At 56.8% G+C, this 22,246-nt stretch overlaps 1 protein-coding gene across 1 annotated transcript; it reads left to right on the forward strand.

Moving 5' to 3' along the window:
- Positions 1 to 6,462: 6,462 nt before the first annotated feature.
- On the forward strand, positions 6,463 to 14,578 carry SCART1 (scavenger receptor family member expressed on T cells 1). Its single transcript, XM_055560343.1, is given in 12 exon segments — positions 6,463 to 6,529; positions 8,337 to 8,654; positions 9,308 to 9,604; positions 10,415 to 10,723; positions 11,107 to 11,412; positions 11,551 to 11,984; positions 11,986 to 12,253; positions 13,356 to 13,493; positions 13,496 to 13,651; positions 13,864 to 13,932; positions 14,015 to 14,329; positions 14,574 to 14,578. Coding segments are annotated over 12 exon segments (2,682 nt in total).
- Positions 14,579 to 22,246: the final 7,668 nt, after the last annotated feature.

Below are 22,246 nucleotides of genomic sequence, written 5' to 3' on the forward strand. Positions count from 1 at the left end.
CATAAAATGTGATTAAAGAAACTCACAAAGTGAAAGTCTATTATGTTCATTTCTACTTTTACCTATTTCATTGTTCTTTCCTTCCAAAAAGGCCCATCTTACTATTATCGTTTTCTTTCTGTTTGGAGGGTTTTATTTAGCCATTATTTAAGGGTAGTTCTGCAATCCTTTTAGGATTTTTTTCTTTGTCCTTGGTTTTCAAATGTTTAATTATTATGTGTTTTCATGTGAATTTCTTTGAGTTTATTCTCCTTGAGGTTTACTCAGTTTCTTGAATCTGTAACTTTACATCTTCTATGAAATTTGGAAAGTTTTCAGCCATTATATCTTCAAATTCTTTTTCAGTCTGACATTCTTTTCTCTCCTCCCCAGATCTTCAATGATAGCAACATTAGATCTTTAGTTATTGTCCCAGAGGTCTCTGAGGCTCTGTTAACTTTTTCCTGTTTTTTTCTGTTGTTTACATGGAGTAAACGCTATTTTTTTCTTCAGGTTCATGATGCCATCATTTGTCCTGTCCATTCTACTGCTGCTGCTAAGTCGCTTCAGTCGTGTCCGACTCTGTGCGACCCCTTAGACGGCAGCCCACCAGGCTCCCCCATCCCCAGGATTCTCCAGGCAAGAACATTGGGGGTGGGTTGCCATTTCCTTCTCCAGTGCATGAAAGTGAAAAGTGAAAGGGAAGTTGCTCAGTTGTGTCCGACTCTTCGCGACCCCATGGACTGCAGCCTACCAGGCTCCTCCATCCATGGGATTTTCTAGGCAAGAGTACTGGAGTGGGATGCCATTGCCTTCTCCGGTCCATTCTACTATTGAGTCACTAAAACAGTTTTTTAAAAAATTCACTCATTGTATTTTCAGTTCTATAATTTCCATTGGTTCTTAACCTAAGAGATTTATTGAGATACAATGCACACACCACAAATGCATCCTTTAAAAGTGTGTCGTCCAGTGGTTTTCAGTGGATCCATTCAACAGTCAGCACTGGCTAACTTCAGAATAATTCCATGATTGCCCCAGAGGAGGTCCTGTCCCCATCAGCGGTCATTTTCCATCTCCTCCTTCTTCCAGCCCCTGGCAACCGCCAACCCATTTTGTATGTTACGGACCTGCCTATTTTGGACACTTCGTATAAGTGAAGCCATGCATGCAGGCTTTTGTGGCTGACTTTCACTCAGCACGATTCTTTCAAGGTTCATCGCACTGTGGTATTTGTCAGTACTTCGTGCCTTTTAGTGGCTGACTCATATTTCATGGGAATATCTTGTTCCATTAGAACAAGACCCAGTTTCCCCCACAGTCAGGCTCTCCCATCAGGAAGCTTCCATAAGCCTCCTATCCTTATCCCTCAGAGGGCAGACAGAATGAAAACCACCATCACAGAAAACTAATCAAACTGATCACATGGACCACAGCCTTGTCTAACTCAATGAAACTATGAGCCATGCCGTGTAGGGCCACCCAAGACGGGCCATGGTGGAGAGTTCCGACAAAATGTGGTCCACTGGTGAAGGCAATGGCAAACCACTTCAGTATTCTTGCCTTGAGAACCCCATGAACAGTATGAAAAGGCAAAAAGATAGGACACTGAAAGATGAACTCCCCAGGCTGGTAGGTGCCCATTATGCTATCAGAGAATAATGGAGAAATAACTCCAGAAAGAATGAAGGGATGGAGCCAAAGCAAAAACAACACCCAGTTGTGGATGTGATGGGTGATGGAAGCAAAGTCCGGTGCTCTAAAGAACAATATTGCATAGGAACCTGGAATGTTAGGTCCATGTATCAGGGTAAATTGGAAGTGGTCAAACAGGAGATAGCAAGAGTGAACATCGATGTTTTAGGAATCAGTGAGCTAAAATGGGCTGGAATGGATGAATTTAACTCAGATGACCATTTTATCTACTACTGTGGGTAAGAATCCTTTAGAAGAAATGGAATAGCTCTCATAGTCCACAAAAGAGTCCGAAATGCAGTATTTGGGTGCAGTCTCAAAAATGACAGAATGATCTCTGTTCATTTCCAAGGCAAGCCATTCAATACCACAGTAATCCAAGTCTATGCCCCAACCAGTAATGCTGAAGAAGCTGAAGTTAAATGGTTCTATGAGGACCTACAAGACCTTCTAGAACTAACACCCCCAAAAGATGTCCTTTTCATTATCGGGGACTGGAATGCAAAAGTAGGAAGTCAAGAGATGCCTGGAGTAATAGGCAAGTTTGGCCTTGGGGTACAAAATGAAGCAGGGCAAAGGCTAACAGAGTTTTGCCAGGAGGATGCACTGGTCATAGCAAACACCCTCTTCCAACAACACAAGAGAAGACTCTACACATGGACATCACCAGATGGTCAATACCGAAATCAGATTGATTATATTCTTTGCAGCCAAAGATGGAGAAGCTCTATACAGTCAGCAAAAACAAGACCGGGAGCTGACTGTAGCTCAGATCATGAGCTCCTTATTGCCAAAGTCAGACTTAAATTGAAGAAAGTAGGGAAAACCACTAGAGCATTCAGGTGTGACCTAAATCAAATCCCTTATGATCACACAGTGGAAGTGAGAAATAGATTCAAGGGGTCAGATCCGACAGACAGAGAGCGCCTGAAGAGCTAAGGACGGAGGCTCATGACATTGTACAGGAGGCAGTGATCAAGACCATCCTCAAGAAAAAGAAGGCCATTACAAATAACTGAGAAAAGAAGAGAAGCTAAAGGCAAAGGAGAAAAGGAAAGATACACTCATTTGAATGCAGAGTTCCAAAGAATAGCAAGGATCTATAAGAAAGCCTTCCTCAGTGATCAATGCAAAGAGATAGAGGAAAACAATAGAATGGGAAAGACTAGAGATCTCTTCCAGAAAATTACAGATACCAGGGGAACACTTCATGCAAAGATGGACACAATAAAGGACAGAAATGGTATGGACTTAACAGAAGCAGAAGATATTAAGAAGAGGTGGCAAGAATACACAGAAGTATATAAAGATTTTCATGACCCAGATAACCACGATGGTGTGATCACTCACCTAGAGCCAGATATCCTGGAATGCGAAGTCAAGTGGGCCTTAGGAAGCCCACTCAAACAAAGCTAGTGGAGATGATGGAATTCCAGTTGAGCTATTTCAAATCCTAAAAGACGATGCTGTGAAAGTGCTGCACTTAATATGCCAGCAAATCTGGAAAACTAAGCAGTGGCCACAGGACTGGAAAAGGTCAGTGTTCATTCCAATCCCAAAGAAAGGCAATGACAAGAATGTTCAAACTACCACACAATTGTACTCATCTCACACGCTAGAAAAGTAATGCTCAAAATTCTCCAAGCCAGGCTTCAGCAGTACATGAACTTTCAGATGTTCAAGCTGGATTTAGAAAAGGCAAAAGAACCAGAGATCAAATTGCCAACATCCATTGAATCATAGAAAATGCAAGAGAGTTCCAGGAAAACATCTACTTCTGCTTTATTGACTATGCCAAAGCCTTTGACTGTGTGGATCACAACTAACTGTGGAAAATTCTTCAAGAGATGGGAATACCAGACCACCTGACCTGCCTCCTGAGAAATTTGTATGCAGGTCAAGAAGCAACAGAACTGGACATGGAACAACAGACTTGTTCCAAATCAGGAAAGGAGTACATCAAGGCTGTATATTGTCACCCTGTTTATTTAACTTATATACAGAGTACATCATGGGAAATGCCAGGCTGGATGAAGCACAAGCTGGAATCAATATTACTGGGATAAATATCAATAACCTTAGACATGCAGATGACACCACCCTTATGGCTGAAAATGAAGAAGAACTAAAGAGCCTCTTGATGAAAGTGAAAGAGGAGAGTTTAAAAGCTGGCTTAAAACTCAACCTTCAAAAAGCTAAGATCATGGCATCTGGTCCCATCACTTATGGCAAATAGATGGGGACACAATGGAAACAGTGAGAGACTTAATTTTCTTGGGCTCCAAAATCACTGCAGATGGTGACTGCAGCCATGAAATTAAAAGACACTTGCTCCTTGGAAGAAAAGCTATGACAAACCTAGACAGCGTATTAAAAAGCAGAAACATTACTTTGCCGATAAATGTCCGTCTAGTCAAAGCTATGGTTTTTACAGTAGTCATGTTTGGATGTGAGAATCGGACCATAAAGAAAGCTGAGCTGAGGAATTGATGCTTTTGAACTGTGGTGTGGGAGAAGACTCTTGAGAGTCCCTTGGATGCAAGGAGATAAAGGGAATCAGTCTTTGGAAGCACTGATACTGAGGCTGAAACTCTAGTCCTTGCTCACCGGGTGTGAAGAGCTGACTCATTGGTTAAGACCCTGATGCTGGGCAAGACTGAAGGCAGGTGGAGAAGGGGCCGACAGAGGATGAAAGGGTTGGATGCATCACCGACTCGATGGACTTGAGTTTGAGCAAGCTCTGGGAGTTGGTGATGGACAGGGAAGCCTGGCATGCTGCAGTCCATGGGGTTGCAAAGTGTCGGACATGAGTGAGCAACTGAACTGAGCTGAATGTTTTGTGGTGTAGATATGTGACCGTTTATCTGCTTGTTGACTGGAGTGCATTAGGTTGTTTCTATTTTTTCTATTGCGAATAATGCTACTATGCGGAGAAGGCAATGGCACCCCACTCCAGTACTCTTGCCTGGAAAACCCCATGGACGGAGGAGCCTTGTAGGTTGCAGTCCATGGGGTTGCTAAGAGTCGGACACGACTGAGCGACTTCACTGTCAGTTTTCACCTTCATGCATTGGAGAAGGAAATGGCAACCCACTCCAGTGTTCTTGCCTGGAGAATCCCAGGGACGGGGGAGCCTGGTGGGCTGCCGTCTATGGGGTTGCACAGAGTCGGACACGACTGAAGTGACTTAGCTTAATGCTACTATGAACATTTATGCACAGGCTTAAATGTGAACATATCTTTAAAATATTCCAGGATAGCTGATTTGCAGTTTTATATGAGTTTCAGGTGTATCTGTTAGTTGCTCAATGATGTCTGACTCTTTGTGACCCTACAGACCGTAGCCTGCCAGGCTCCTCTGTCATGGAATTCTCCAGGCAAGAGTACTGGCGTGGGTAGCCATTTCCTTCTCCAGGGGATATTCCCAACCCAGGGATCGAACCCAGGTCTCCTGCATTGCAGGCAGATTCTTTATCTCCTGAGCCTTCAGTGTACAGCAGAGTTTCAGTATTTTTACAGATTATACTCCATTTAAATGATTACTACTTTGTAAAGTAATGTCTGTAATTCCCCGATTTGCACCATATAGCCTTGTCACCTATCTTGGACATAACTTCATTTCTTTTTGATACACAGGATTTCTGGGTCATGGGGAACCACTGTGTGCTGTGCTGTGCTTGGTCGCTTAGTCATGTCCAACTCCTTGTGACCCCATGGACTATAGCCCACCAGGCTCCTCTGTCCATGGGGATTCTCCAGGCAACAGTACTGGAGTGGGTTGTCATGCCCTCCTCAGGGGGATCTTCCCAACCCACGCATTGTACCCAGGTCTCCCACGTTGCCGGCAGATTCTTCAGCGTCTGAGCCCCCGGGAAGCCCCGGGGAACCTCTGTGTTTAACATTTGGAACAACTGCCAGGTGGTTGCCCAAAGTGGCTGAGGTGTTTTACTGTTCCGACTGCAAAGTATGAGTGTTCCAGTTTCATTTTTATAACTTCTATTTCTTTGCTGGAATTTTTTTCATTTATTTAAAAAGAATTTGCAATTTATAATAGAAGCATCTTCATGGTGACTGAAAGTCCTCATCAGATAATTTGACGAGTATTGGTAGCTGATTGTCTTTTACCATCAGCTGTGGTTCCCCTGGTTCTTCTCATGGCCAGTGATTTTCAGTTGTACCCCAGGCACATTGGTTGTGATGTCAGACACTCTGGCTTCTGTTTAAGTCTTCTATTTCAGCAGACGGCCATTCTGTTTAGACTCAATGTGTAGGTTCCAGTCTTCTTTTGTGGCCTTAGTTCCAATGATAGTTTAGGTCTCAGAGCCCTTGCAAAGCCGTCATGGCCTGTCTTGTTCTTCTGTGCTTTGCGGCTCCTACTGTGTCCCTGCTAGTCCCCATGACATCTGGGGTCACTGTCTCACCACCACGAAGGGAGCTGAAGCCTGGGTGGAGGGCAGGGCTTGGCTGCTGCTGTGGCTGTGAGCCCATTGGGCCACCTGCTTGTCTGTGGGGTCTGAGTGCAGCTGCCCTGTCAGCGCTATCAGCAGAGGAGGAAACCCGAAGGCTGGGCCCCCCGCCCAGTCTGGTGAAGCTCAGGGCTGCCAGGCCATTGGCTGCTCTGCCGCAGATGGAGAGACAGAGCCACTGATACGCGCTGGAAAGGCCGCACGGTGGCATTGGTCCTGAGGGGCTGCTGGCGGCTCTGCGTGTGTGTTGCCCTGGGTCGAGATCCCCGCCCTTGCTCGGGCTGAGCTGCGGGAGCTGACTGAGGCTCGCAGCCGTGGGGCCATGAGGCTGGCTCTCTGGGCCTTGGGACTCGGCGTCCTCCTCCTCAGGGCCAGGGCCGCCCCCACTGGTAAGAGTTTCCTTCCTCCGTCCATGGAACCTTCTGTAGGCTTTGCTCCACAGAGGCTGAGGCCCTGGGGTGTGAGGGTCCGCTGTTGTGATCAGCTGTCTGCTGGGGTCTTGCTCAGCCCCAGTGGGGGCACATCCTAGGGCAGAAGACACCTGGGGCTCCAAAGTGCAGACACCCAGAGACTCTGGTCCCTGCGCTGACTGAGCAGGTTCCACTTGGGGTAAGCCCAGAGCCCCGGGCCCCGCCACTCGGAGTCCAGGCTGCAAGGCTGGCCAGAGTCCAGATGGAGTGAGGGGAACGGCTGGTGTCTGGCCCCAGTGACCCAGACGGACAGGGGACGCTGATGGGTTCTGCAGGGAGCCGCCCCGTCTCCTTCCCTCGGGGCAGGCAGGTGGTGGGTGGGTGTAGGGGAGCTGGGGGCTCCTGGCCGTGATGGTGAGCGTGGTTTGGTGCTGGGCCATGGAGGAGAGCCAGCCCCGGAGAGATGCCACATCAGGGTGGGGGTGGGGTGGGGGCTGCTGTGTCCAGAAGCCAAGAGGCTAAGTCATGGCAGGAGCTGTGGACAGGTGTCCTGCGGGAGACAGCACAGAGAGGCTGGGGTGAGAGTGCGCTGTGCGATCTGCGTGTGGGCACCGCAGAGAGTGTGAATGCCGAGTACAGGCAGGGATGCACATGAGAGAAGGCTGGGCAGCTGTGTGCGGACGCGTGTGAGTGTGTCTTAGGGCTGGGGAGGGGGTGAGGGTGGCCCCGTGCAGTGCCCTGGGGGCTGATGGGAGGAAAGGTCACTGGGCAGGTTGATCCAGGGTCCAGCAGGAGGTGACAGAAAGCTGGACAGAGGGGCACGGTGGGTGGGGTGGGGTCTGGGTGGTGATGCTGGAGTGCGTGAAGCGGGGGTCTGGGCTCTGAAGCGCAGTGAGGTTGGCTGGCGGGAGGGGCGCTGGTTGGTGTTAAAAAGGCACATGCTGTGCCCGCATATGTCCAGAGGAGAAGGGGTGGGCGTGAGGGGCTTTGGGGGTGGGTGGGCGCGGTGGATGAGGCCTGGCGGGCGGTAGGAGTGCTGTGCCTTCTTCTATACTGAGGGCTGGGGGGGTCTCCCTCTCTCTGCTCCCTGGTGAGTCCTGGACTCTCTCCTGTCCCATGAATACCTCAACGAGACACCCCAGGCCCTGGAGGTGGTCTGGCCCAAGCTGGGCATACTCCCTGTGGAGCCTATCTCACCCCCTGCATCAGCCGAGGGCTCGGTGGGAGGATGGATGGTCCAGGGGCTGAGACAAGGGGCTTCCGGGGCTGCGGTGTGGTGGGGAGGACAGACGGTCCAGGGCCCGAGACGAGGGGGCTGTGCAGGAAAGACTGGGGTGAGGGGCCTAGTGAGGGGTGCAGCCCTGCTCCCAGTAGGATTGGAAGGTCAGGGGGCGGCTGAGACTCTTGGAGACCCAGGAGGCAGCCCCCAGGAAAGTGAGCTGGGGGACAGGTGGTGGGCAGTCGGGGGTGGGGCAGGAGTGAGCAGGAAGATGGGGGGCTGCGGGGCTGCTAGGAAATGACCTTCGGCTGGAGGCTGGAGTGGGTGGTGGGAGGAGCCCCCCGGTTCAGGTAGAGGACAGAGGACTTGCATGCCTCAGGCCTGCTGTCACCCAGGACGTGGGGGCTCCGGCGGGCCAAGGACGGCACTCAGGGCCCCTGCCGCACCAGCCGTCGGGACCGCTCTGCGGGCACGGGCCTTTGCGCAGCGGCCTCGGCAGGCCTGGGCGCTGTGTCTGCACTGCCCGCCCCGCTGTCGCCAGCCCTCACTGGCCCGCTCCATCTGCAGGTGGACCCGACGGCCTGCGGTTGGCCTACCGGCCCAGTCCATGCGACGGGGTGGTGCTGGTCCGGCATGAAGGGACGTGGGGACACGTGTGCAACCGGGAGTGGACGCTGAAGGAGGCGTCCGTGGTCTGCAGGCAGCTGGGCTGCGGCGGGGCCGTGGGCGCCCCCAAGTACGTCCCGCTGCCCGGAGAGACGGTGCAGCCCTGGCTCCACAACGTGTCCTGCAGGGGAGACGAGGCCTCCCTCTGGGGGTGCAGCCTGGGGGCCTGGACGAAGAGCGCGTGCCCCTATGAGTGGGTGGTGGTGGCTCTGTGCTCCAGTAAGTCATGGGTCGGGGTGTGGGGGCGGGAGGGGGCCCCAGAGCCACCTGAGACGGGCCGGCTCTCAGCTCTCCCTCCCTCCTGTGTCAGCAGTCCCAGTGTTTTGCTTAACAAATCCCTTCTTACAAGGCAGGGGCAGTGCTCTGGGTGCTGGGGATGCAGCCGTGAGTAAACTACGAAATTGGCTGCACAAAGCCTGCTGTCCGGGGAGGGACCGAGAGGGCATGCACAGGCAGGTAGAAGAGCAGTGAGGGGGTGGACACGCAGGCAGGGGTGGGGCGACACTCGAGGGGGCCCCACGGACTGTGCAGGCATCTTGTCACCGTCGCCAGCTCACATGTTCTCCCTGGAGGTCTGTCTGGAGGGCCCAGGGCTGTGTCCGGCGCTTCACGTCCTGTCTGAGCTGACCCACCGGGCGGTTTGTGGGGCCCAGAGCAAAGCGAGAACGCAGGCGTCTGTGCTGAAAAATCAACAAGGGTGTCCAGAGATCGTTGAGCCAAGAGGGCCTCTGAGCAGCCCCGCGCTGACCCCTCAGCGAGGCCCAGGGCTGGTCTGGCCCCGCAGGGCCCTGCTGGGGACGGCTGTCGCCGAGGCCTGAGGCTGTGCGGTCGGCAGAGCCTGTATTGTGTGCCACGCCCCGTGTGCTTCGCAGACGGCACTTTCCGGGAGGTGCGGCTGGTGAAGGGCCGGAGCCCCTGTGCAGGGCTCCCTGAGATCAGGAATGTGAACGGGGTGGACCGCCTCTGTGGCCTGCACCAGGAGGAGGCCACAGTGTTCTGCCGGGAGCTGGGGTGCGGCCCTGCCCTGCAGGCCCCCCGCCAAGACGGCAGCGTCACCAGGAAGTACATGACCTGTGGGGGCGACGAGCTGACCATCCGGAACTGCAGACTGAACAACAAGTTCCGCAGCGGCTGCGACTTCCAGCGAGACTCCCAGGTGGTCTGCTCAGGTGAGGTGGACCCTCCACCCTGGAGTGGGGTTGGGTGTGGACAGCAGGGAGCTGGCCGTGGGCTGGCCGTCCCTCCATGCTCCGAGTGGGCTGCAGCAGAGTGCGCCCCATAAGTGCCTCCCATTGGCCCAGTCCTACCTGAGGCCTGGGGTGCCATCGTCAGGGGGCGGCCCCTGTGCAGCCCACCTGTTGTGGGGGAGGCAAGAGCGAAGGCAAACAGGAAAGTCTCCTTGAGAACGGACTCTGTAGCTCCTCCTCGCTTTGGACAGAGACCGAGAGGTGAGGGCACAGCATGGAGCCGGGGGCACGCACAGCCGGTGCCCGGGAGCTGCTGCAGGAGTGCAGGGCGGCCCAGGAGACGCGCGGGCGGGAAGCCAAGGGCTGGTGCAGTCCCGGCCGTGTGCCGCGTCTGTGCCGTGCTGGCTGTGACCGCTGTGGGTCTCACACAAGTCAGGGTCGGTAGTGGGGTAATCTGGTCTCTTGGATCCTGGTACATTCTGGGTGGAAATGAGGTAAAGTGTCCACTCTCCTTGGTGCCCTCGGGGGCATGCCCTCAGGGGGCCTTGACCTAGCCTCTGAGACAGGAAGGTCTTGGTGCCACCGCCCCAGGAGGCAGAGGATGTGCGGCGGCTGTTCTGATGGGGACAGAGTGGCCTGTGACCATTGGTTCTCCCAGTGCTCAGCAGGCCCCTGCTGCCGGCAGATGATCGCCTCTGGCAGGATGCTCAGGGTCCATGGTCGGGGGCGGGGCTCAGGACTGAGCTCTGAGCTGAGAACCCCTGTCACTGTTGGAACCGTCTCCTCCTCCAGAGCACACAGAGGCCCGGCTGGTGGGTGGCGAGCACTCCTGTGCTGGGCGCCTGGAGGTGAGGCGTGGCCTGACCTGGGGCACCGTCTGTGACGCTGACCTGGACCTGGCCACTGCCCACGTGGTGTGCCGGGAGCTGCAGTGCGGCGCGGCCGTGTCCACACCCCAGGGCGCCCACTTCGGCCAGGGCTCTGGGCTCGTCTGGGCCGAGGCCTTCCGCTGTGCGGGCAACGAGTCCCTGCTGTTCCACTGCCCTCGGGAGCGGGGGCACCAGTGTGGGCACGGCCAGGATGCGGGGCTCAGGTGCTCAGGTGAGGCCAGGAGGGGGGCTCCGAGGGGGCTCAGAGGGGGCCCTACCCCCTCCCTGCCAGGCCCCTCTGTGCCACCCCCACCCTCTCGGGGTGCATCTGGCCCAGCTCCAAGGGGCCTCTTGCCAGGAGGTGAGCCCTTCCCCTTGAGGAAGTGCTGCTTCTGCGGGCTGCCGGCAGGAAGGAGAGGGAGCAGGCTTTGGGGACAGAGGGATGTGACCCCAAGGCTGGCACAGAGCCCTGCACACATGTATGTGCTGGGCGCTGCCAATGAGGCGGGTGGGGAGCTGGCAGAGAGGGGGCCCCGGGAGCCCCACCCTGGGTGTGAAGGGAAGAAACAGCAGGGCCCGCGGGGGGAGCGACGCCGACACCCCTTCCCCCTGCAGAGTTCCGGCTGGTCAACGGCAGCAGCGCCTGTGAGGGGCGCGTGGAGCTCCAGGTCCAGGGGGCCTGGGCGCCCCTCTGCGCGGCCCACTGGGACTTGGCAGACGCCACGGTCCTCTGCCACCAGCTGGACTGTGGGAACGCGGTGGCCACACCGCCGGGGGGTCACTTTGGGGGCGGAGCCTCCGCGCTCTGGCCGGACGAGGTGCACTGCGTGGGGACAGAGCCCTACCTGTGGAACTGCGCCGTGAGCACCCTGGGAGTGCCCGCCTGTGGCCCCGGCGACGCAGCCGCCGCCGTCTGCTCAGGTGGGTCAGCACGAGCGCGGCCGGAGGGGAGGCCGGAGCGGACAGGGCTGCGCGGGGAGGCGGCGTCCTCGGCCCGGGATGGGCCGCGTCCCACCCGCCGGCCCCGCCGCCCTGCAGTGTCCCGCACCCCGCCCCCAGGTCTCCCCGACGCCCTGCGGCTGAGGGACGGACAGAGCCGCTGCGATGGCCGCGTGGAGGTGTCCCTGGACGGGGTGTGGGGCCGCGTCCTGGACGAGGCCTGGGACCTGCGCGGCGCGGCAGTCGTGTGCAGGCAGCTGGGCTGCGGAGCGGCGGAGCGAGCGTACGAGGCGGCGGCGCCCGCGCGCGGGGCGGTGCCCCTGGGGCTGAGCCGCGTGCGCTGTGCGGGCACCGAGCCCCGCCTGACGCGGTGCAACGTGTCGGCGGCCCCGCTGGTGTCCGTGGGGGCGTCGCGGGACGCGGGCGTCGTGTGCTCGGGTGAGTGCGGGCCCAGCCCCAGGACCCCCTCCCTGGGCCCCGCGCCCTGACTCGGCATCTCCCTCGGCAGGGAGCCTCCAGGTGCGCCTGGCCGCGGGGCCGGGCCGCTGTGCGGGGCGCGTGGAGCTGTTCCAGGCGGGCGAGTGGGGCACCGTGTGTGACGACGGCTGGGACCTGCGGGACGCCCAGGTGGTGTGCCGGCAGCTGGGCTGCGGGCACGCGCTCGGCGCCCCGGGGGCCGCGCACTTCGGGGCCGGGGCTGGGCGCATCTGGATGGACGAGCTGGCCTGTGAGGGCCACGAGGCCGCGCTGTGGCGGTGCCCGTCGAGGGGCTGGGGCCGACACGACTGTAGCCACAAGGAGGACGCCGGTGTCCTCTGCTCAGGTGGGTGCTGAGACCCGAGTGCCGTCCCAGGGCCGCTCCTTGTCACGCATCTGGTGGGGGTGGGGGCTCTGCTGTTTCGTCCTGCTTCCAGGGAGAGGGTCTCTAGGCGCTGTCCACTTCACACTTTGCTCTGTGGCACTTATGGTCTTTCTGTGCTTGGAGGTAGGTGTAACTTCCACTGTGTTTTCAGCTTGAAGCTCTTCCTTCCTCTGTGCTCTGGGCTCCTCAGGCAGCTGCTGGTGCTGGCTGGCGGACAGGCCTCTGCAGGGGGCTGGATGTTGGCAGGGGTGGGGACTCTGCTGTCCCGATTCCGCCTGGCAGCAGCCGGGTTCCCAAGGGAGATCACAGGTAGGCAGGCACTCATGAGGCCCAGGCGTGGAGCGGGCACCGGTCACTCTCACCCTGTGCATTTGGCTGGCGGAAGGTCAGAGGTCAGCCCAGATCCAGGGCTGGGAGTAGACTCGGTGAGGGGGCAGGGGGGGCAGGGATCTGAGTGGCTGCTTTTATTCTGTCACAGATGTAATTCCTGCCATTTATTTTCTAAGCTTATTTTACTTCGTTACAATCCCATCAGATGCAATTCATGTCGCAATGCCTCGGTTTATCCCCATGTATGTATCTTGATGTATTACGGGCCCTTTTGACTTACTTTCAGAGGGCTGTGTCCTACTCCACTGTGTGGTCATATTATAGTCGGCTTAACACACCCCTTGTTCCTGGGCTTTTGCCGCTCCAGGGTGACAAGACACTACTTGGGCGCTGACCAGCCAGGGCCAGTGACACACTCGGGAGATCGGGCTAATTCCTTTTTTGTTGTTGAATTTTTACAGTTGTTTAAAAGGGTTATTCCGTATTTGAGTGATTTCCAGGGATAGGTTTCTACAGTCAATTGAGTTACTAGGGATTGCAGTGTTAGAGCTGGGGCTTAAATTGGCTCCCTGTGGGCAGCTGCTCCCGTCTTTGGGTGGGGACGGATGGGGATGTGGGGTAGATGTGAGCTGGATGTCAGATGCCCTAGCTTGGCATGGGTCTTGGTGCTGGGAGTCCCTGGTTTTGGCCTCCTCCTTCAGAGATTCTCTGACGCGAGTGGCTTGTCTTCCAGAGTCAGTGGCCCTGAGGCTGCGAGGTGGCGCCGGGCCCTGTGCTGGGTGGTTGGACGTGTTCCACAACGGAACGTGGGGGGCCGTGTGCAGTAACGCCCTGAAGGACGCCTCCTTGTCCATCATCTGCCAGCAGCTGGGCTGTGGGGAGCGGGGCTGGCTGGAGAACAGGCCGGGGCACACTAGCCTGGGCACCTCCTGGGTGGACAACATCCAGTGCCGCCGGCTGCGGAGCTCCACGCTGTGGCAGTGCCCCTCAGCCCCCTGGCACCCGCACTCTTGCACCCGTGGAGAGGAGGTCTGGATCACCTGTGCAGGTAGGCCCTGCCACCTACTGCAGGTGGGCAGACTCTGGGGGCCCTCGAGGCAGCTTCAGTGTCCTGACAGGTCATCCACAGGGGCTGCCGTTCACCCATGTCTGGGGGTGGTGGGCTCACTGGGCTCCACAGGTTCCGTTCTGAAGCTTCTCTGAGCATTTACACCTGGTGAACCGCTATTTAAATCCAACAGGATCATCAGGGACAACGACGCAGGATTCCGGGGAGGCCCTCAATTGCTCCTCGATGGGCAGCTGCCCAGGTACTCCTCTCCCCCCGCAACCGGCTCCCCATCCTCTCCCATCCGGGTCCTGCCCCCCGGTGACCACAGGCCCCTCTTGCAGAGGAGGGCGAGCTGCGCGTGCGCGGGGGTGAGGACCGCTGCTCCGGCCGCGTGGAGCTCTGGCACGCTGGCTCCTGGGGCACCGTGTGTGATGACTCCTGGGACCTGGCGGACGCCGAGGTCGTGTGCCGGCAGCTGGGGTGCGGCCGGGCTGTGGACGCCCTGGCGGGGGCTGCCTTCGGACCAGGCTCGGGGCCCGTGTGGCTGGATGAGGTGGGGTGCCGGGGCAGCGAGGCCTCCCTGTGGGGCTGCCCGTCGGAGCCGTGGGGCCGCGGAGACTGTGGGCATAAGGAGGATGCGGGCGTGCGCTGTGCAAGTGAGTGGTCGGGGTGGGGGGGGTCCGTCTGTCCTTCCATGGGGTGAGTGATCCTGGTGTCTGCCTGCCCCTCCATGGGGTGAGTGGGTAGGTGAGGCCTTCCTAGGGCCTTGGGATGGAACACCTGGTGGGTTCTTTTGGAGGCCCTCTCAGCCCTGGGTGCTGCAGAATCCAGCCCTGAGGCTGCTCCATGCTGGTCCCTTGGATGCTGGGGCAGAGGCCGTCTCCATGAGCTCTGTTTCAGCCTGAGGGGGCTGGGGTGCTGCTCCGGGGTGATGGCTGGCCACAGCCCAGGCTCCCACTTGGATCCCACCCACTTCTCCTGCAGGTGACACAGGGGCCGTCACCCTACGTTCAGCATCAGGTAGGTGAGCACTTCCTCAGGCTTCAGCTCTGGCCCTCCTGCCTCAACTGGAGGGCCCCTACGTGGGGCCCTGGGCCACCCAGAGGTGCCTGCCCCACCCCAGGGGCTCTGCATGGGGGCCCTGCCCCACTCAGAGGGGCCCTGTAGGGACTCTGCCCCACCCAGAGGGGCCCTGCCCCACCCAGAGGGGCCCTGTAGGGACTATGCCCCACCCGAGGGGCTCTGCATGGGGGCTCTGCCCCACCCCGAGGGGCCCTCTAGGGGCTCTGCCTCAGAGGTGCTGTGGACTCGCCTGCATCCACCTGGCTGGTGGGTGGAGGTCAGGACCCCAGGACTGCTGTGCTGGAGACGCTCGTCTCTGCAGGTGCCCTGGGCCAGGCAGGCAGAGAGCCCAGGGAGGGTGGGCCAGCCCAGGCCCTGCTGGGCCACCTGCCGGGCCTCTCCTCTGGGCCTTTCTCTTGCCAACTGCGGGGTTCGGTTCTGGTACACTGTGTCCTCTTAGACATGGAATCTAACGTGGTCAGGACGCTAAGAGCTGCTCTCCTGGCCCCTCCTTCCCCGGCCCCCTCCTGGATTTAGCGCTGTGACCACAGGGCCCACCTCTCCTCTGGGTGCCCCCCGCCAGGGGCTCCGGTGGTCCAGGCCGAGGGTCACAATGCCCCAGGAGGAGCAGGCACACAGGGGAGACCCTCCTCTCGCTGTCTTCCCAGGCAGTCCTCTGGTCCCGGCGCCTGCCCTCGAGGCTGGGACTCTGCCCATGGCCCTCGGCCTGGCGCTCGGCACCCTGCTGCTCGTCACCTCACTGGTCCTGGGGGCACAGTGGTTCCGGGGCAGAGGCGCCTGCAGGGGTAGGTGGGCGTGGTGGGTGGGATTGGCCCTGGTCCCTGGGGTGGGGAGGCTGGGGGGTGCTTTGAGAGCCTAGCCCGTCACAGGTTCTGCCTGTCCGTGCCCCTCCGCCACAGCCTGTGGCAACTTCCTGCGAAGTCAGTCCATGAGGTGTTGGTGACTGGAGACGCTGGGCCCTGCCCCACTTCTGAGAGGGGCCAGACGGGGGAATCCACAGTCCCAGGGCTGTCTGGGTGGGACAGAGGGCTCCAGGGGTATCTGCACCCCTCTGTCCTCCATGTAGCTGGGGACGGCTCCCACAGGCTGTGCCTGGGGAAGCGTGTGGCTGCTGGTGGGGAGCTGCCGCAGAGGAGCCCAGGGTCCACCTCGCAGGGGCCCCGTGGGCGGGCTTAACTGCTTGGAGTGTCTCCGCTAAAGGGCTCTGGTGTGACCCCTGCAGGTTCAGGAATGTCGGGGAGTCTGCCCTCAGAAGGTGTGTATGAGGACATTGGAGCTGCTGCCGCGGGGGAGAAAGACGAGGCTGCTGGAGCGTCCGCGGCCGCGGCGCTGGAGGAGGAGTATGACGACGCGGCGGAGCCCGAGCCCGAGGAGGGCGACGCGGAGGAGGGGGCCCTCCTGAGCCCCACGGGTGCGCAGCTCCGCGTCGTGGCGCCCGTGGCGCTCTTGCTGCTGTGCTGGTGCTGCGCCCAGGGCCCCGCCCCGCCCCGCTCCCGCCCCGCCCCTGCACCCAAAGCCCCGCCCCGCTCCGCGCCCCGCCCCCGCCCCCGCCGCGCCCCGCCCCGCCCCGCCCCGCCGCGCCCCCGCCCCCGCCGCGCCCCGCCCCCGCCCCCCGCCGCGCCCCGCCCCCGCCCCCCGCCGCGCCGCGCCCCGCCCCGCCCCGCCCCCCCCGCCGCGCCGCGCCCCGCCCCGCCTCTGCATCCAAAGCCCGAGAACTCTTCCCGCGTGCGTGTGACTCACTCCCGTGCAGGCTTGGTGCCGGGACACTTGGTTTCCGCCTCCACGTTGTCCCTTAGACTAGAATCTTCTCAGGGACAGACTCGGGGTTTAGGGAGGGGCCTGGGCTTCTCTTTGGGCTTCCTTTCGAGCGGCAGCCGCTGTAGGGGCTGAGCAGCTTTGGGAGGATGCGCGCCAGCAGCAGCCCGGCCCCTGCCCTGCCCTTGTCTTGCCCTCTGGCCTCACGGTGAGCAGGAAGCCAGGGCCCAGGAGTCCTGGGTCTCTGAGGAATTGTTGAGGGTCCCCAACCAGTGTCTTTCTCTTTCAATGCAGGCGGGGCTCTTCATAGCCAGGGCCTCCTCACACCTCAGGCTGGGAAGGAAGACCTCAGCGGCCTCTGCTCCAGGACGTGCTGACCACGAGCCGGCTCCAGGGGACATCAGCGAGACCAGGGCAGGGGAGAGGCCAGTGTGTCTGGGGCTTTCATCCTCCTTGTTTCTTAAAGAGTTTTATTAAATGTCTCAGCCATAATTCATCTCAGACACTCCTCAGATGCCCACCACGGCCTGGGATCTGTTTCTGGCCCCCTTTCTGCCTCGCCCTGGTCTGGGGTGGGCTCTGAGGGTCTTTAGCTGTCGACTCTTGCCCTCAAGGTTCTCCTGAGTTGTGTGTGTGTGTGTGTGTGTGTGAGGCGGGGGGAGGGGGGTGGCGTCCCTGATGAACCAGCTCCAGGCCACCCCTCCTTTCCTCTGTGGATGTTGCTTGACCTGGCTCAGGTGTGCCAGGGTCCCTAGCGTTCATGCATGTCCAGCCCTGATGCCCCCACCAAGCCCCTGTGACCACAGCTCCCTGACCACACCCTCTTTCGGAAGCTAGTTGCCCTGTGTCTTCTTCCCTGTGCGGGTCTGGTATCAGATGCAAATGACCAGGCCCCTCCCCTACGTGTAGACCTTTCTGGACCCCCAACTCCCACTCAGCACCCTGGGAAGGACCAGGCTTCCTTCTCCTGTGATCCTCGCCTGCAGGGCCTGTCCAGCACTGCCACTGATTACCGCCCACCCTCCATGTTTAACTCCGGGGTCTGGCCAGCCTGCGGTGGCCACCACTGCGCTGGGCTCTTGGAGTGTCTGTCTGCTGCCTCCCACCTCCCGGCCCTTCCCCTGTGCCCCACCCTTGGGCTGTAAGAGAGACGCTGCTATGATCTCAGGGACCACGGTGCTGGCGTATGTGAACATGAAGTTCTCTCTTGGACGGGAGCCCTGATGAGGAAGATGCTCAGGCTAATGTCCAGAGGGACTGGGCAGAGCCTCGGGTGCAGTGAGGAGGGCAAGTCACCAGGTCCCAGGGCAGCTCCTCACAGAGCTTTGGGGACACACAGGGGTTTCCTGGGTGTCTGAGCCCACCTTGCACCCCTGTGCATGTTCAAGGCCTGCCTGCTGGCCCAGAGAGCTGGCCAGCCTGGCTTAATGGTGTGCACTGGACATCTGCGGGTCCTGGGAGTGGGAGAAGATGTGCAGGGGGAGAAGGTCCCTGGGTTGGAGGAAAGTGAGCTGGCAGAAAGTGGGGTGAGGCCTGAACAGTCAGGGTGCCAGCCCAGCAGTCAGAGGGTGGGGACTTCAGGAAGGGTGCACGTGCCCCTCTCCGCATGCCTCTCCCTTCTGCCCCCGGCATTCTGGTTACACCCCCAGCAGAGCAGAGTGTGAGCTCTTCCCCATGGGCTCCCAGCCCTCTCAGTCCACCCGGGGGTACTGATTAGGCAGGCACCTTGTGAGTAGAGCCCACTGGGGACCCCACTGAGGCTGCTGCAGGTCCATGCGCCCCTGAGGTCTGAGCTGGGGTGCAGCTCAGTGCACAGCGCAGGCTGCGGTTTGGGAGGCGCTGGGGCTGCTGCACAGAGGGGCCTGCTGACAAGCCCCTGACTTCTATAGAAACCCCTCGTCTTCTCCATACTCATCTGACAACCCAGGCTGCTCTTTGTAAAACTGGTTCTCTGGCAAATCTTTTGGAAAGTAACCTTTATTGATCTTATTCTGCTTAGAATATAATGCACATTCAAAAACTAATGTAAGCAAGAGAGAAAAAGAAAAACATGTGTTCTGTCACTCAGAAAAGAATGCCTCAGTATCCTGGCTTATATCCACTGAGAACTTTTCAAAGATGCAAAGACCCGAGCATGATCGCCAGCAGCACGAGTTGCCTGTTCTGTGCTTCTGTGTTTCCCACGAGAACGTGCCGCTAACGCGCTGCCTGGCCCGCACCACATGCTCAGTGGCTGCTGACGTCCTTTCGTTTACTCCTTTGCTGTCACACCTTTGGCTGCTTCCCAAGGACACCGCCCTCTGAGAGTCATGTTTTTAAGGGTTTGCATCAGACTGCTGTCTGTTCACGACACGCTGGAGCGTGGACTCATTCTGCAGCATACCTCTGTGTGTAGGCAGAAAGGCGTGCCTCCCACCAAGCCTGGCCCCTGGCTCCAGCCTGGCCTCCATGGGGCCTCAGCTCTGCGGGGAGCCCAGCCTGAGTCTCACCACAGGCGTCTCCACTTCACGTGTCCGGCTGGTGGATGCGCTGGGGAGACAGGGTGGGGCTCACAGGCTGACTCCTCGGACCGGCTCCCGTCGAGCGAGAGGCTGCCTCCTGCGCCCGAGGGCTGCACGCTGGCCTGCTTGGGCGGCTGCAGGGCCTGAGGGGCCAAGCTGGTGCTGTTCCCTCCCCGGCTGTGACCCTCCCTCCCGGGGAGGGTGCCCTGTGGGCCCTGGGCTGGGAGGATGTCCCGTGAGGGCCCACCGGTGGTGCTGGCTCGGCCGAGCAGGGCCACCTGAGGGGAAGTGCCTGCAGGCGTGTCAAAGGCGGGGCCCCAGCTCCAGAGATTCCACCGAACCTGGTCCTTGGATGTTCATTTGTGTTAACCTTTTACTTTGTTAATGTCGTTGATGCCATCAAAATACAGCACGAGGAAACTTGGGAAAGTTGAAATTAAGGGCACAAATTGGAAAGGAGGAGGAAATTAGATTTTTAAGTTTTTTTTTAAATTTAATTTTATTTTTTTAACTTTACAATATTGTATTGGTTTTGCCATATATCAACATGAATCCACCACAGGTATACATGTGTTCCCCATCCTGAACCCTCCTCCTTCCTCCTTCCCCATACCATCCCTCTGGGTCGTCCCAGTGCACCAGCCCCAAGCATCCAGTATCGTGCATCGAACCTGGACTGGTGACTCGTTTCATATATGATATTATACAGGTTTCAATGTCATTCTCCCAAATCATCCCACCCTCTCCCTCTCCCACAGAGTCCAAAAGACTGTTCTATACATCAGTGTCTCTTTTGCTGTCTCCTATACAGGGTTATTGTTACCATCTTTCTAAATTCCATATATATGCATTACTATACTGTATTGGTGTTTTTCTTTCTGACTATTTCACTCTGTATAATAGGCTCCAGTTTCATCCACCTCACTAGAACTGATTCAAGTGTATTCTTTTTAGTGGCTGAGAAATATTCCATTGTGTATATGTACCACTGCTTTCTTATCCATTCGTCTGCTGATGGACATCTAGGTTGCTTCCATGTCCTGGCTATTGTAAACAGTGGTGTGATGATCATTTGGGTACACATGTCTATTTCAATTCTGGTTTCCTCGGTGTGTATGCCCAGCAGTGGGATTGCTGGGTCATATGGAAGTTCTGATTCCAGTTTTTAAGGAATCTCCACACTGTTCTCCATGGTGGCTGTACTAGTTTTCATTCCCACCAACAGTGTAAGAGGGTTCCCTTTTCTCCACACCCTCTCCAGCATTTATTGCTTGTAGACTTTTGGATCGCAGCCATTTTGACTGGTGTGAAATGGTACCTCATAGTGGTTTTGATTTGCATTTCTCTGATACTGAGTGATGTTGAGCATCTTTTCATGTGTTTGTTAGCCATCTGTATGTCTTCTTTGGAGAAATGTCTATTTAGTTCTTTGGCCCATTTTTTGATTGGGTCATTTATTTTTCTGGAATTGAGCTGTAGGAGTTGCTTGTATATTTTTGAGATTAGTTGTTTGTCAGTTGCTTCATTTGCTATTATTTTCTCCCATTCTGAAGGCTGTCTTTTCACCTTGCTTATAGTTTCCTTTGTTGTGCAGAAGCTTTTAAGTTTAATTAGGTCCCATTTGTTTATTTTTGCTTTTATTTCCAGTATTCTGGGAGATGGGTCATAGAGGATCCTGCTGTGATGTATGTCGGAGAGTGTTTTGCCTATGTTCTCCTCTAGGAGTTTTACCTCAACATAATAAAACCTATATATGACAAACCCACAGCAAGCATTATTCTCAATGGTGAAAAATTGAAAGCATTTCCCTGAAAGTCAGGAACAAGACAAGTGTGCCCACTTTCACCATTACTATTCAACATAGTTTTGGCCACAGCAATCAGAGCAGAAAAAGAAATAAAAGGAATCCAAATTGGAAAAGAAGAAGTAAAACTCTCACTGTTTGCAGATGACATGATCCTCTACATAGAAAACCCTAAATACTCCACCAGAAAATTACTAGAACTAATCAATGAATATAGTAAAGTTGCAGGATATAAAATCAACACACAGAAATCCGTTGCATTCATATACACTAATAATGAGAAAATAGAGAAATTAAGGAAACAATTCCATTCACCATTGCAAAGAAAAGAGTAAAATACTTAGGAATATATCTACCTAAAGAAACTAAAGACCTATATATAGAAAACTATAAAACACTGGTGAAAGAAATCAAAGAGGACACTAATAGATGGAGATATATACCATGTTCATGAATTGGAAGAATCAATATAGTGAAAATGAGTATACTACCCAAAGCAATTTATGGACTCAATGCAATCCCTATCAAGCTACCAACGGTATTCTTCACAGAGCTAGAACAAATAATTTCACAATTTGTATGGAAATACAAAAAACCTGGAATAGCCAAAGCTATCTTGAGAAAGAAGAATGGAACTGGAGGAATCAACCTACCTGACTTCAGGCTCTACTACAAAGCCACAGTCATCGAGACAGTATGGTACTGGCACAAAGACAGAAATATAGATCAATGGAACAAAATAGAAAGCCCAGAGATAAATCCAAGCATCTATGGACACCTTATCTTTGACAAAGGAGGCAAGAATATACAATGGATTAAAGACAATCTCTTTAACAAGTGGTGCTGGGAAAACTGGTCAACCACTTGTAAAAGAATGAAACTAGAACACTTTCTAACACCATACACAAAGATTTTTAAGTTTTGAAAATCCTGGACAAGAAGCACCTTTCCCGCCATCTGCAAAGTTACATGCATTCTTGTCTGGAAGGCCTAGCCATCGAGTCCCTGTCTCTGCTGCAGGGCGGGCCCTCGACCACTGGGCAGGGGCGGGAAGCAGGTGTGTCTGCAGGCAGCCACGCCCCCACCTCCGCGGCCCGGGAGAGGCCTCGCTCCCTGCTCCAGAGCAGCCGGTGCATGGGCCTCGCTTGGGGCTGTGCACTGGGGCTGTGGGGCTTCTGGGGCTGCCCGTGTGGATGCGTGAGCACTGTGCAGCCCAGGTGGGACGCGCCACACTCCCCGCCACGCCCCACTCCCGCCTGAGGGAGCCCACAGGGTGGAAGCCCAGGAGCCCTGGGCTGTGACCCTCCGCCCTCCCCCTGTTATGATGACCCTACACAGGGCACCTTCTTGAGCCGTGTGCCCTCTCCGAAGGCCGGGCAGCACTTCCCCAGCTGCTTTTAATGCCCCAGCCCTTTCAGGGTTCAGGGGAC

This window comes from Bubalus kerabau, chromosome 22 (assembly GCF_029407905.1).
Source record: "Bubalus kerabau isolate K-KA32 ecotype Philippines breed swamp buffalo chromosome 22, PCC_UOA_SB_1v2, whole genome shotgun sequence".
In the NCBI taxonomy this organism is placed as follows: Eukaryota; Metazoa; Chordata; class Mammalia; order Artiodactyla; family Bovidae; genus Bubalus; species Bubalus kerabau.